The sequence below is a fragment of the Propithecus coquereli genome, unplaced genomic scaffold (genome assembly GCF_000956105.1).
Source record: "Propithecus coquereli isolate 6110/MARCELLA unplaced genomic scaffold, Pcoq_1.0 Scaffold503, whole genome shotgun sequence".
Taxonomy (NCBI): domain Eukaryota; kingdom Metazoa; phylum Chordata; class Mammalia; order Primates; family Indriidae; genus Propithecus; species Propithecus coquereli.
In genome coordinates this window covers 1,192,663-1,207,653 of record NW_012150875.1, presented here as the reverse complement: position 1 = coordinate 1,207,653, position 14,991 = coordinate 1,192,663, and the positions used below count along the sequence as shown (strand labels likewise).

General features: G+C 43.0%; 1 protein-coding gene across 3 annotated transcripts in view; it reads right to left on the bottom strand.

Moving 5' to 3' along the window:
• Positions 1–2,456: 2,456 nt before the first annotated feature.
• Positions 2,457–14,991, bottom strand: part of GNAS (GNAS complex locus) — a 51,587-nt gene continuing 39,052 nt past the window's right edge. For 2 of the 3 annotated variants that reach the window (XM_012656494.1, XM_012656496.1), the window contains 11 exons: positions 12,937–12,981; positions 8,693–8,747; positions 8,486–8,605; positions 7,746–7,843; positions 4,405–4,459; positions 4,200–4,273; positions 4,023–4,081; positions 3,795–3,915; positions 3,588–3,718; positions 3,256–3,323; positions 2,457–2,979 (listed from right to left, as the gene is read on the bottom strand). In XM_012656494.1, coding sequence (XP_012511948.1) covers positions 2,833–2,979; positions 3,256–3,323; positions 3,588–3,718; positions 3,795–3,915; positions 4,023–4,081; positions 4,200–4,273; positions 4,405–4,459; positions 7,746–7,843; positions 8,486–8,605; positions 8,693–8,747; positions 12,937–12,981 — 973 coding nt within the window. In that variant the 3' untranslated portion in view covers positions 2,457–2,832. The remainder of the gene's footprint in view (positions 2,980–3,255; positions 3,324–3,587; positions 3,719–3,794; positions 3,916–4,022; positions 4,082–4,199; positions 4,274–4,404; positions 4,460–7,745; positions 7,844–8,485; positions 8,606–8,692; positions 8,748–12,936; positions 12,982–14,991) is intronic. The other variant, XM_012656497.1, reaches the window with a different exon arrangement.

The following is a 14,991-nucleotide window of genomic DNA, read 5'->3' as shown; positions in this document are numbered from 1 at the left end:
TGTGAAATCCCATGGTACCCTGCAGGATTTCCTCTTGGGGTCATAGGTCATGGGCAACTGGCGTCATGGAAAGAACACCGGGAGACCTTTCCCTCTTTTTTCCTGCATTTTTCAAGACAACAGTATCTTGTAGTGGTCAAGCAGTGCGCTTTGGCTACCTGAGTTTGTAGGGGTCAAGCAGTGGGCTTTGGCTACCTGAGTTTGAAGCCTGTCTTCCCTGCTTACTGGCCAAGTCTCTGAGGCCTCTCTGGGCCTCTGTTACTCGTTGGTAAAATGGTGGCAACAGCCGAACCTATCTCATTGGGTGGTGACTGTCACATGGTAGGTGCCTGATAACTGTGACGTTTCTGGCCCTTCTGGAAGATACCATGAAGTCTCTGTCAGTTTTGACCTGCAAGGTGGGGTTCCGGGGCATCATTTTCCTTGGTATAACTGCCCTATGGCCCGGGAATTTTGTGCTTGCTAATTTTGATGGATAGGTGAATAGAGCTGTGATAATCTTATGTGGCTTATGCAAAGAAGGTTTCAGAATTTATATGTAGGAGGGGCCTACGGGTGGCCATCCTAGAGGAGGGGCCTACGGGTGGTCATCCTGGAGGAGGGGCCTATGGGTGGCCATCCTGGAGGAGGGGCCTACGGGTGGTCACCCTGGAGGAGGGACCTACGGGTGGTCATCTGGAGGAGGGGCCCACGGATGGCCACCCTGGAGGAGGGGCCCACGGGTGACCATCCTGGAGGAGGGGCCCACGGGTGGTCATCTGGAGGAGGGGCCCACGGGTGGCCATCCTGGAGGAGGGGCCCACGGGTGGTCATCTGGGGGAGGGGCCCACGGGTGGCCATCCTGGAGGAGGGGCCCACGGGTGGCCACCCTGGAGGAGGGGCCTACGGGTGGCCATCCTGGAGGAGGGGCCTACGGGTGGCCATTTTGGAGGAGGGGCTAGGGGCTGGGTTTCCACATTGAATTTCCGCTCAGCACAGCCTTGCAGGAGTGAGTGTTCGTGGGGTACACTGGGGCCTTGTGATTGCACTTGAGAGCCTCCACACAGGTTTCAGTTGTGGGCTTTTTGGGGTGCTTTGGAGGATTATGAGAACTCGTGGGCTGGTCTTCTGGCTATATTTGCGTAACAAGTAAGTGTTGATTTTTACTTGGAGTATATGTTTATTTGGGGGCTTTTGGGGTGCTTTTGTACTAAAATTTGCATAGCAAACAGTTATGTGGACTGAATGTTATGTAGAAAATCTTGGAAAGGTTTATGGAGGTGGAGGTATTTGCTGCTTTTTTCTGCCCTCCTTGGGGCTTATTGTGCACCCCTGGTGGGCTACGCTGGGTGACTTCTTTGGCTGGGATTAACTCGATTTAGAAAATAGGACACAAAATGGATTTGGGGCCTGGATTACAGACTGAACATGATGTCCCATTTGGCCAACTTTAGAGGGCACAGTAGTTGAGGTTGAGGGTAATGCTGGGGGCAGCGTAGGTCCCTGCCTTCCACCCTCTCGGGGAGCCAACACCATCGGTGACACAAGCTGGCGGGATAAACCTGGCGGTGAAAGACTAGGGAGCCTGTGTGGACCCTATCCAAGGCCCCACTGCAAGTCTGGCCTCATTGTGTTTGATGCAGGGTCCATGAGTGCCAACCCCCACCCCCACCCCCATCTCCCCTTATCGTGAAAGTTTATTTGTATGTCATTATGAGTGATGTTCCACATTTTCCCAAATGTTTATTAGCTATTTGTATTTTTTTAGTAAGTTGCATGCTTATATAGTCTGCCCATTTTTCTGGTTTTGCTTATTGATTATTAAGAACTCTTTGCTTATGAGTCAACCCTTTGTTAGAATTTTACCCAACCCAAACCCCTCCCCCATTCATTTTTTATGTGATTTTCATTTTTGTATAGTGACTTCTCTTTATGGTCTTTAGGTATTATTGTCATGCTGTAGAGAGGTCTATAAACCCAGGGTTTTAATTGTGAAAAGTCACTTTTTAAAAACTACCTCTTTTATTTAGATGTGTGTGATTGATGTGGAATGCTTCCATTTGTCCCAAATGGCTAACCAGTGGTTTCAACACCATTTCTTTAATAACACCACTTTCCCACCACATAATTTAGTCCTTATCTTGTTGTAAAAAATACACCTTTTGGGGGGAGACTGGGTAAACAGGCAAACCACGTGATGAGGTAACAGTGTAAGTTGGTAAAATCTTTGGATAGGGCAGCAATGATTAAAATGTGGAATTGACTAGGGTAGAGCATAATGGTTTACTATGGGGTACAGGTTTAGATGAAGGATAAGTGGACTTTTCATATTTTCTGCAAATTGTTTTAAGAAACCCAAAGACTGGGTCACCAGAAAATATGTAATGGTGAGATTTTAACCTTGAGGCTTGTACCTCAACATGGGGCCTCCCACCTTATTTGCTCTGAGCTGCAAATAATTCACAAGAGTCACATCATTCTTTGCTCACATTTAATTTTTATTTGGATTTTTTAATGCTGCACAACACAATATTTATTTCATTTATTTCATTTATTTATTTCATTTATTTATTTGTTTATTTCTGTTTGCTGCTGTTATTTTTATCTTTTACTGAAAGTGAGAGGGAACTGTTGTGGCCTTTTTTTTCTTTTTCTGTAGGCCGCCTTAAGCTTTCTAAATTTGGAACATCTAAGCAAGCAGAAGGAAAATGGGGGTTTTTCAGAATCACTGGGGGAGAGGAAAGGTTGCTTTGTTAATCATGCCCTATGGTGGGTGATTAACTGCTTGTACAATTATGTTTTACTTTTCATTAATTGTGCTTAAGGCTTTAATTAAATTTGGGGGTTCCCTTCTTAGAGCAGCTCATACTGACGGAGATGCATGCGCTGGATGATGTCGCGGCAGTCGTTGAAGACACGGCGGATGTTCTCGGTGTCCACGGCGCAGGTAAAGTGAGGGTAGCAGTAGTGGCGCCCGTCCCCGCTGGCGGTGCTGATTCTCTGTGGGCACACAACACAGGACTGGTCAGTGATGCCCTCGTAGGACCCACCCTGTCACCAATGGGGACATCTACCAGGGATGATGACTGTTGCCCAGCTAGGAGTGTTATATTAAGACAAAACCCAGTGAAAGGGCACACACAGCTAAAATTGACGCCGGATATCGGTGAAGAACTGGATAGTTGCATCCCTAAATTTAGCATTAAGTTTATATCCATAGGAGAAAGCAGGGAGGGGGGAAGTAAGAGAGGGAAGTAAAGAACAGGCTCTACTCACCAGAAACTCATCTCGAATGAAGTACTTGGCCCGGGTCACGCGTGGGTCCTCTCCAGGCTCAGGAGTAGCTGTAAAAAAAAATAGGAATATTTCATTACTTAAGGTAATTAAAGGTTAGAGCAGATCTAGAGTACTAATATCATTGTAGCCCCCTAACTTCTTAGGACTCTGATTTCACTATGTGAAAATGAGTAGAAGTAAGTTTTTCTTGCTTCCCTTCTGAAATCCTTTATAAGTTTGGCAGTGGGGGAGGGGGCGGGGGTTTTCAGCCCAGCCTTTTGAGAAAGAACTACCTAAATGGGCAGCCAGCAAAAAACAGAAGCCACACTTACCATCCTCAGGAGTAGTGTAGCGAGCGAACTCTGGAAAGTAGTCCTCAATCTTCGATTTCCCAGCAAGGACTTTCTCAGCGAGCAGATCTTGCTTGTTGAGGAACAGAATCACAGAGATGGTGCGCAGCCATCTAGCAAGGAGGGAGGTAGGATTCAAATGCCTGCCCAGTACAGACCAGGGCAGGGGTGAGTTTTTACTCCACAAACCTGTTGTTCCAGATGCTCTTGAAGAGGTTCAGAGCCTCCTGCAGGCGGTTGGTCTGGTTGTCCTCTCGAATGACCATGTTGTAGCTGCTGCTGGCCACCACAAAGATGATGGCAGTCACATCTAGCCACAAGAAAGCAAAAGCAATGAGTGTTAGAAGCGAAAATGGTGCTTAATGATTACAAAAGCAAAACGCGCTTCAAGAGCAGCGAGGCCGTGCGCATGCGTACCGTTGAAGCACTGGATCCACTTGCGGCGTTCGTCGCGCTGGCCACCCACGTCGAACATGCTGGCGGGGAGAAAGGACACGCGGTTATATCAAAGGGGCCATCGCTCTAACTGCCAGAGGGAGCATCAAGAAACCACTATCTCCATTTTATAAAGAAGTGAACTATTTATTCTCTTACTGGAAGTTGACTTTGTCCACCTGGAACTTGGTCTCAAAGATTCCAGAGGTCAGGACACGGCAGCGAAGCAGGTCCTAAAACAAAATTCAGGACAATGGCTCTCACACAAACCAATCAAAATAATAATTATTGCCAATCTAGAGCAAAAATCTGAAGTAGCTTGGAAAGGGGGCTGAGTCCTCTGACTGTGAGAAGTTTTGCATACCTGGTCAGTTGGCACGTAGTCATCCTGCTTGATGATATCAATCTTGTCCAGGAAGCTGGGACAAAAAGACACACGGAGGTGTTCAGAGCACGCACATCTATTTGCCAACTATTTGTGTCTCTACAAGGTCAGGCTAAACGGAAAGGACTGTCCCACAGTTACACACCACTAAGTCAATGGCACTTTTGCTTGCACATTGATTACACTTATGACTCAAAGCTTAGCCTTAAAGAGGTTAGGGCAAATAGAATTTAAATAATTTTAGGAACTGGGGAACTAGAAATGTGTCTAGCAGCTGTCTATGGACTCTCAGGATACCCAGACGACACAGACAGCACAGGGCAGTGGTGGAGCTTTGTCTTTCAAGTTTTTCTTTTTACAAGTTTAGTTTTGTGCATCTCGAGCAGTAGAGAGAGGACCCCAAAGCGGCACTATCAGATTCTGTGCTGTTTGATAACGACTGACCAAGTTTCGAATTGCTTGACTGAAATGGCAAACAGTGTGAAAACTGTGTAACTCCACCTCATTCAGTTGTAAAAAACACGTAAACTGGCACACTGGAAAGCAGCAAGGATTTTCCCCTCAAGGGCAAAAGGGATTGTTTTAGTGACTGAGAATCTGTGTCCCTTCCTTTTTACTTTTTAAGAATCTCATTGATTAAAGAGAACAAAAGAGGCTGGCACCAAGAGGCCCTTCTTGCCCTAACCACCCTGAGCAGGAAACAAACAGAATTCCCTTCCGTTCTATTTGGTCCATGAAAGAGAACACTCCAGATATTAAACTTTTATTTTAAAAAAGTATCTTGCTTGTGTTGCTTGACTAGACACACAGGAACATTAACTTTTGAAAGAGTGGGGTAATTTAATTAATATGGAAAATTAATGTTAAAACCATTTTTTGGGGGGGGGGTAGAGTTTGGAATTGTTTTAAAGTGGGCTAATCAAAGAAGAAAAATCACAAAGGGAAAAAAGTCTATTTAAAGAAATTCCGTAAGTTTTTTTTCCCCTTCCTTTTTACCAGTTCAGAGTTAGTCTGGCTTAGAGGATATACTAACTTGCCCAATCAATCTTACATTACAGCACCAGGCCAGAAATAGCTCCCCAGCCACCCTGGCCTCCAGCATGTTGCCATGGCAACAGAACCACAGTTCTATAAATAGCTCATCAGCACCAAATCTTGTGAGAGAGACATCTGGAGTGGGGCCAGCCAAACCCCAGCTCAACAAATAAAAATAGGCAGCTTAAGAAATGGGCACGGTACCAGAATCTCAACTTCAACATAAAGGCAGTTGAACCAGAAACACTGGTCATTGCAAATGCAGGGCTGTTTGAACCATCCCATTAGGGAAGACATTTTAAAAGTTTTAAGCTACATTGTTCTCTTTTTCTCTGAGTTTCCTTAAAACTTTTCATAATCTGTGCAATTGGTGCAGTTTTTAGCTTTTACTTTCAGGAGTAATCGAATGTTGCTTAATAAAAAACAAAACAACAACTTTTAAATAATATGACCTTTGCCCCCCAAAACCTGGCTGAACTACTGTTAATTAATGAATTTGTTATTCCACCCCCAGCATTTAAAACTGGGATGGTTAAACCCTCCTAATCTTGTACCTGTACTTAACTTCTGACTTGGATCCAAAATACAAAACGCAAACAATTCCAGGATTTCCATTTGTTTTGCATTACTATAATTAGCGCTTCCAGCTTTTAGATCAAACTTTTGAGAAAATCAGGGACTTTGTTGAAGGAGTGGGGGTTGGGGTCACAGGGACTGGCCAAGATGGACTGTTTTTCTGTTCCTTGAAAAAATATACAAGTTTGCTTGTATATTAAACCATGAAATATCTATGTATGTGACAACTGAAAGTAATCAAATGAACTTCCTATGGGAAAGCAGTGCCAGGGGAAGATACACTGACAGATTTCACACACCCTGGCCCAAGCTGGGTGATCTGTAGAAAACAGTATTTTAAAGAGCTTGCTTTTTGTTTGTTGTTTGACTGCTATTACCTCTTCCTCCCTCCTCCTTTTTAAACTGGTTTTTGCAATCAGTTCCTCAGGCGTGGGGCTACTAAGTAATGTAATTTTAGCTGTTTGTGAGCCAGCCTAGTACCTTGGTTCTGATTAGTTATTACTTTCTATAGCAAAATTGGTTCTGAGTTTCAGCTACTTATAATAAGAAAAGCTAAAACACCAAACCTCTACTGCCTACCCCTCGCCCAGTCACAAAAGACACCCCCACTGCAGAGTATCACTCACTGAGATTGCTTTGTGAGTTTGTGCGGCAGCAGCAAACAAAAGTATCTTTAAATTTTTTTATAACCCTGACCACCATATGCCTGCTATATCGTGTGCAGGTGGAGGGAGGTCATAAACTATTTAAAAGGCAACCTATGTCCTCTGGAAGCGAGACCGTGAAGGGTGATGCAGATGGAGGGAGGACCCCCCGGGGAAAGGTAAGGCAGGTATTACGTGACTGGTGTACTAGCTTCGGCATCAAGTGGTGGCGTGCGATGAAATCTGTTTAAAAAATTTTTTTCTCTTCCTCTCTTTACCAACACACTGATCAGCTGAGCCTACCTTTACAAAGGACTTTGGGGAAAGATGTCTTTCACATCGCTATTGCTAGCCTTAACCTGTTATCCTCTCGGGTAATCTGTTTTATTTAGAAATAACCCCACCACTGTGCTGTGTTGCTTAGGTGTACAGTTTAGGATTTAAAATCCACAGACCACTTACCATCCTTGAATCAAGACCCGGTGTGAAGGAATAAATAATATGAAATAGAGTTCAAAAGTCAAGAAACACAAAACCCAACTTCATCTAGATTCACTAATCTAATAATATTGGACTATGGCAGCTACTATGGTCACCCGAAAGCAGAAATCAATAGCAAAGCAATTAACAACTACCAAAGAGGGGGGAGGCATATTTTGTCTTCCCCGTTCCTGTTTGTCATGTTTTTAAATTACTGCAGTAAAATGTAATATTTTTACCTTATCCCAAGTGTGAGAGCTGCCCTGTTTCCCTAAATGTCTGGAGGTCAATTCAATTAATTACATCAATCTAAGTATAAGCATCACTTTACTGAAAGTAATTATCATTTTGCTCTAATAGCTATTAAGTGTTTATATGAAATACTGTCACTGCACTAAAAAAATGCAATTAAGGGTTTTTTTCCCCAATAAAACAAATGAATAAGACTAGAAGTTCCTAACTGCAAACAGGATAACTGGTTGGCTTCTGTGAAAGGAATCACCGGCAAGTGACTTTAAAAGCAAGAGTGGCAGGTTTTTTTGTTTTCTCCGTGTTGCCTGCTTTACGTGCTGAAAGGGTACTTACTACTGGGCACAGTCGATCAGCTGGTACTCGTTGGAGCGCTCATAGCAGGCGCGCACTCCTTCATCCTGCCACAGGACCTTGGCGTGCTCGTAGAATTCCTGAAGACAACACAAGAGAACACGTTGAAAGATCGGAGCTCCAACAAATCAAGAACACTGTCATTCGAACTCTAGGACCCTAGTTTACTATTCACCTACACTTGGTGTGAATCTGAATTTTGAGCCCATTTAATGAATTAATGTTCATAAATTTAATTTAAAGTGAGAGTCTCAAGGTACCCTTGGGTGCTCTCAGTGGAATGACTGGACGATTAGTAGCTGTGTGCCGTATTTAACATGCAGTTTTGTTTGTCCTAAGATGTGGACGAGGGAATAATTAAGCCTGCCACAGCTCAGGACATTTTCCCTCATAAAAAATTTATAATCTAATAAAGTAAGAATTGTAGTATTAGAGGGCGCTGTTTATTTGTGAGGATGGGCAAGCCAAGATTTACAAGGGGTGACAGAATTTTCCTTATCCATCTTGAACAAAGCCCTAACGATCATTAGTTGTTTTTTTTTTTTTTAAACATTAAGGGTACACCTGAGATTAACTTTTTCCTAAGGGTCAATGTCACTGAAATGTGTTTGGCCCAAGCTGTGGTCTGGACACCTGCCGGGGTGTGGGCTACCACTGATGTCCCTGTGTGATCACTGCTCAGGTGGGCGGGGCTAAGGCCACGAGTCAGGGGTGCGGCTTACAGGAGGGAAGTCAAAGTCAGGCACGTTCATCACACTCAGAATGTAGTCCACTCTGAACTGGTTCTCAGGGTTGGCCAGCTCCACAGGCGGCACCAGGTTGCTCATGGCGGCCACAATGGTCTGAAAGTGATTTAGCAAAGCGGTCAGGGGACAGCACTGTCTGAGAGAGAGGCTAAAGGACAGAAAGGGCAAGAAGCTAGCACATACTTCAATGGCCTCCTTCAGGTTGTTTTTGATGTCCTGCACTTTGGTGGCCTTATCGCTGCAGTGGGATTGAAAAGAAAAAAAAAATCATATTGCATCCTGAGTGTTGCTTTAATCAAGACATTCCAACTAAAAAGCATAGTATTCTGTTCTTCAAGGAGTTGTGGGTTCAGATCTGTGCAGAGATTGGAGGGTACCTGAATAAAGGTGGTTTCAAATCATAACCTCCTGAATGTGTCTTGAGGACACACCCAGTGGGGTAGATTAGCAGACTGGCATTGTGATCACAATTGAGGCTACTGTACCAGAAGTTGCAACGAAGTCCATTTACTATCTCAGATGTGGGCCCATGGTTTGAAGCCCCCTCACGCTACACACGAACACTTCCTAAAAGGTTTCCATTGACCCTTACTGGCACCCTATTGGGGGTGGGGAGAAAAACAGTCCTATGGTGTGACTTGGAATTCACTCAGTTGCTAAATTAGCATACTGAGAACCAGTGAATGCAGGTGGTGGTGGTAACAATAGTTAATTATAGATTTCAAGGCTTTGTGGCCCTATTATTTGTTTGTTTGTTTATTTAAATAGTCGTTATGTGTATGCTGTTCTGGGCACTGCAACTAGCAGCAGTGAACAACATTCCTAGTTTAGGATGTTAATAGACATTGGTCCCTCGATGTAAATAGGAATGAAATTAAGATTCCACCCCCAGAAGTGCTTATGATGGTGGGTGGGGTCAGGTCCCTCTGTTAAGTAGAGGTTAGAGGTTTTGTTCCTCTAACTATGTAGGATAGCTAGCCTGTGTGGTCTTCAGGCAGTGAGCTATATTCAGAGTTGCTGGTCCCATGGGTAAAGGCCATGCCCTTTGGCTTCTGGGCACCCCTGACAGAATGTTAATTTTTGCCCCAGATTACACTGATCCGATGTTGCATGTCTTTCAGAAATTAGCCTTCATTAGAGGCGCAGCCGGGGAAGATTGTTGGGCCTTTTGCTTGGAGTGTATATCTTGCCACACCCACAACCCAAACCCTTGCCCTCTTGCTTGAGTGGGGGGAATAGAAACGTGCACAGCATGCCTACGATGTGTCAGGCCCAGAACGGGACGCATCCTCATGCAGAAGGAAGGTGCTGCAGTCCTGCCCCACTGGTGGGGAGACTGAGGCGGAGAGAGGGAAAAGTCTTGCATCACAGAGGCAGAAACTGGGGCGGGGTGCAGGGTGGGGGGAGGAAGAAGGGACAGAGTTTATCTTTTTCATTGTGGTTTGTTTTTTTTAAAATCTTCTGCGATTCCTAATTTTCAAAGCATTCACTTGGCTAATTTGCCAAGTCATAGAATGGAGGGAGAAATTAAATAATCCCTCTGGAGTGGAACACAACAGAAAGCAGAGGAAATGCAGAGGGGGGTTAATAGCGACTGCAGCCTGGAAGGGCAGTTAGTGACGCCGTGGGGGCAGAAGGGGGTGTCAAGCACATGCTTGTCAACAGGCCCTCCCCCCACTCCCACCCCCAAAGAACTTGGTCTTTCCTTTTTCAAAGAATTGTAATAGCTAGTATTTCCTGAGCATTTTATTCTTTCTGAATAAATATTTGTGTATTTGAGGGGTGGGCCCTCATTTTCTGAATGATCTCATCCCACTCTTTTCATAGGATCGGGCCTTTCTCTGAAACAGGCCTTTTGTGACACTGATCTCATTGGAGTAAGGGGCCCACAGAGTTTACCCGGGAACGCTCATTGGCGGTGGGGGATGTTGGGGGAGGGGCAGATGTCACCAGAAATCCTCTCAAGGGCCATTTAAGTGCTACAAGTCCAGAGAACCTCGGGGCAGAGATGGGGAGAAGTAAGCTGCAGACCCCAAGTGTGGAATTTGTGCACAAAACTGAAATCTGCCTTGGGCCCCTAGACTCTTGAAGCACCATCTATTCTTGCAAGGGGATGAGTCTCCTGAGCACCCTGTGGGACTGTTCTGCTTTGCACACGCAGAATTGAAGCTCGATTCTGAAATTAAGAGCTTCCCTTGGTATTATAATTTCAGATCAATTGTTTAGATGTCAGAGATTGAAAGGACGTGTGTTTGATTGTCCCTAATGTTCCCTCTTGGATTCAGAATTTACCTAAAACCCCCCTAGGACAAATCCATTCCCATTCATTAAAAACAGGCTCCATTTCATTGGTAATGAAAGCCATTAACCTTTGGTTTTAAGGTTCCACAATAGCAAAATTAGATATGTTTGGGTACTAAATACCCAGATCTGCATACAGCAAGAGAAAATTATTTCCAGAAACGTTTCTCTCATTCAGTTTGATATTTTGGTCTAAGTAGTAGTAGTATAATTGGAAAACTTCCAGTCTTAAAATACAGATATTTTGAGAACGTGTTCAGTATTCATCTACGTATGTGAATAGGTGTGGGAGTATATCAAGTATAAAACAGCTAAAATAGAAATCCAAAATCTAATTCGGGTGTGTAATACTAAAACATAAAATTCTTCCATTGAAGCAATTACTATGTAGATGGAGATATTATACTGGGGGTTGGCAGGTTTATCATCATTTTTACTATCACTTAATGAATTTAACGTTGATTGTGAAATTCAGAGAAAATTCCTTAGATGTCTCTAAACTACTTGACAAAGGCAAAATATATGCCAACTGCTAGAATTCTGATTGACTAAAAAATAGGGCCTGGAAGTACTTTTAGGATATTGCTGGTCCCCCTCCCCCACTCCCATGTATAAAGCAGATTAGCTGGGTTAGAATTTTAAGAGCCCCCCCACCCCACCCCTTTAGCTAACTAAGTGGGAGGGGAAGGCTACGATGTACTAAGTTTCATTCACGTCTATACCTTATCTTTGTGCTTTTGTGGGAAAAGACAGACAAAAGAAGGAAGACAGAAGACAGACTCAAGATACAGGGATTGCTGAAACATGCAGAGAGTTTTTATTTATCAGGAATGTTAATACTTATATTTACTTTAGAACAGATCACAGAGACGTGCAGGCAAGGTATTAGTAGGGTTCGAGGGTTTAGCACAACATCTAGTACACAGTAGGATGCTGAATAAGGACTTGTCATCTCTCTCAAATGCCAACTTTTGGTACAGTAGCTTGTCAATTAGCCATTTTTTTTTAAACTGTTCTACTACATTTTTGCCAATTAAGGATGTCATTCCATTTTTGCTGTTTTTCCAATCTCTTTCAAGGTCAGGTAGTAGGGGCCCCATCCCCCCTCCCCCCAGGCAACAGAATAGTATTCTTATTAGAAGTTCCTAAGACCGGGCAATTCCAGCATGCAAATTGTGATAGGACAAGGCGGGAAGAGGAGAAACTGTAGCCATCATCTAGGGATAATATATTCTAAAAGAAACAGATGAACAAACATGTGTCAGTTACTTTGTCCCCGACCCAATATCCTTTGCCCCTCCCCTCCCCGGCCACAGAAGCTGTTTCTCTGAGAGGCCCTAGGCTAAGTCAATGGCTCTGCATGTTCTCATGAAAAATGGCTGCTCCAATCACTTCATGCAGAATATGCAAGCAGAGCTAGCATGGTTACCTGGCATGCACATGTGTATGTTTGTATGTGATGGATGTGGGATGCAGGAAGCAAAATAAATAATTTGATAATGAATGGAAAAAAAATGGATGCTGTTGTGAATTTCCTTATCCACTAGCTAATGTGAAGTGCTTTGGATTAAAATAAATTTGATCATTTTCAAAAGGCCAGAGGCTTTTCGAGATGATTCTTAACAATGACCTGCCACAAGGTGCCAAGGCATTTTTCAAAATGAAGGGTAGCGTGGCATTACGTATTTTAATAATTTAATAAATATATATATATATTTTTTTTCCCAAGAGGTCTGAAATTTTAAAATCAGACCAACCACTGGGAATTTAGTAGATAGTTTTAAAAACAAGTAGCTGGTTCAAATAGAGAACTGGGGGAAAATAGAAACCATATGGAAAAACATCAATTCTCAAAATCCTAAACTGATCATCTAAAGCCGAAATCTATAACGTTCCCCCAGCTGGAGCTAATTATACTTCAAGCACGGCCAAAAACTGTTTTGCACTTCACTTGCTCTGAAATGTTAAGAGATTGTTTACATGTTATTTGCAGATGTATAACAATATGGCTGATGGCCCCCCCCCAAATGACTTTCATTTTCTTCCCGGGTCTCTGTCCTCAGTTTCCCAGTATGATCTTCATGTTTGTTTTGTTAAAAAATTTTTCTGTTTTTGAATGTGCCTACCCTTCGCTGTTGCTCCTTGCAGCCTGTGCGTCCTCTTCGCCGCCCCTTTTAAAGAGAGATTGAAAGCTCACCTAATCTGCAAGGCACTGCAATTTCATACACACCCCACACAGCCTCTCTACGTCCCTAAACAATCAGCCAAAAGCAAATGCAACAATCCGCGCGCAATCCTCCCGTTCATTCTTAGGTCGTTAATTCTTAGGTGGCCTTTCTGGCTAAATTGGAATGTCTATGGAGACTGCAGGCCGCAGGGGGAGAGTCACACACCTTTGCTGCAGTGTTAACACAGCCCTCTGGAGACTCTGGTCCGATCCAGGAGGGACAGATAATTATTTTCTTGTGCTTTCACTAAATGTACATGCATTAGGGAGACAAAGCAGTGATTTATCTCACTATTCTTTTGAGAATATGGCAGCACATAAGGCTCCCAGGTCAGAGTCTTCGCAACGTTGCATATGAACACGCGAAGGCATAGGGGATTTTGCCCATGATTTCCTGGTACGAAATTAGTGACCTCCCTTCTTGCAGTAGGGGAAATTATATTTTTATTTATAAATAATTGTTCTCTATAAATTGTCATCAATTAAATCTATGTCTGGATCGTGATGCAGCAAAAAAATTAAAAGAAAACCCACCTAATACCACCCCAACCCCCCCCCAAAACAAAAAACCCCAAATCCAATCTTCGTAAATAGTAGGAATTTCTCCTTGAAGGTGGAAGGGCAGAATAGTTAAACCTGCTACATGATTTTGTAATTGATTAGCTTAGCTCAACCTATGTGAATGGTGTTTGTTTTCTCCTCTGGCACTAAATGTAAGGAAAAGAGTTAGCTTCAAGTTATGAAAATCCACATTCAACATCTAAATTTCTCAAGGTCAAATCAATATTACCTTACTCTTAAAAATGTAATCAGCATGGAAGGCTGCGGACAGTTAAGGCAAACTTAATAGCTCACCCTAACCCTAACCAAAGTACAGGATCAGGAGGAGAAACCCCACCCCATGCAGACCCTTTAGGAACAGATGTCACTATCTCACAGGGAATTCCTAGTTAGGAAGGAAATGGCTTTTGTTGCAATACTGCAGTGAGGAAAAAGAAAAAAGGGGCCTCAGTTGGATGAGATAAAAATAAGGTATCTAGGCTTCCATGAGGAACACCCCTGTATGTCCCTTTTACAGGCTAAATTTAACATACCTATGGCCTCCTCTACAAAGAAAGCAAACTGGGAATGTCACTTCCTCTTTCCAAAAAGAAAATAAAGTTCTGGTTTAAATGCCTTGTCTGTACTAGACTGGCTCGTGTAGGGAGGAGAGTCCTTTCTGTAAAGATTTTAAAATGTTAGGGCAATCTATAGAGTAATAAAACTTTATTTCAAGGAGATTTATCTTCCATCCAACTCAAATTAAGGTAAACAGTGGCTGCTACTTTTTAAAAATGCTAGCCATGTCCAGTTTTAATCAAAATATTTATCTAGAGGGTACACGGTCAAATTATTTTTGCTTAACTAGTTAGTGTCATGAAGAAGTACTCCTCCTTATAAGTTGCAAGGGGAAAATTCATGCAAGATTTTTCTTCAAATTACAAATTCATGGCTAGAAGTCTGTTTCAGGTTTTTTAAAATTTATTTGCAGGATGGCAATCTCCATTGGCAAGGCTTTATTGAGGGATGTGTCAGGAATTAAGAATGTCAGAATTGGTTTGTGACAGGTGAAGGCGACTGACTTAACAGCATCTATGTGCATACCGATTAACTCATTGAGAGTCACCGTAAATAAAACTGGTAAACCATCCCGTTTTTCTGTGTAACAACCAATCTTTCTGGGTTCATGGTTAAACTATAAAAAGCATCCTAAACTAAATTGACCATTTGTCCTGGTGATGTCATCCTTTTCTAAACCCCGATTACCTCATCTAACAAATTCTAGAATTTTCCATAAAGAGCTGCCTTCCATGCCCTGAAAGGTGATAAAATTTACCTTTGTTTCCCTAGTGGTTAGTGCATAGTTAGCGACAGCAAGCAGCTTGTTTGTTTTGGGGTTTATAATTGAATTAAA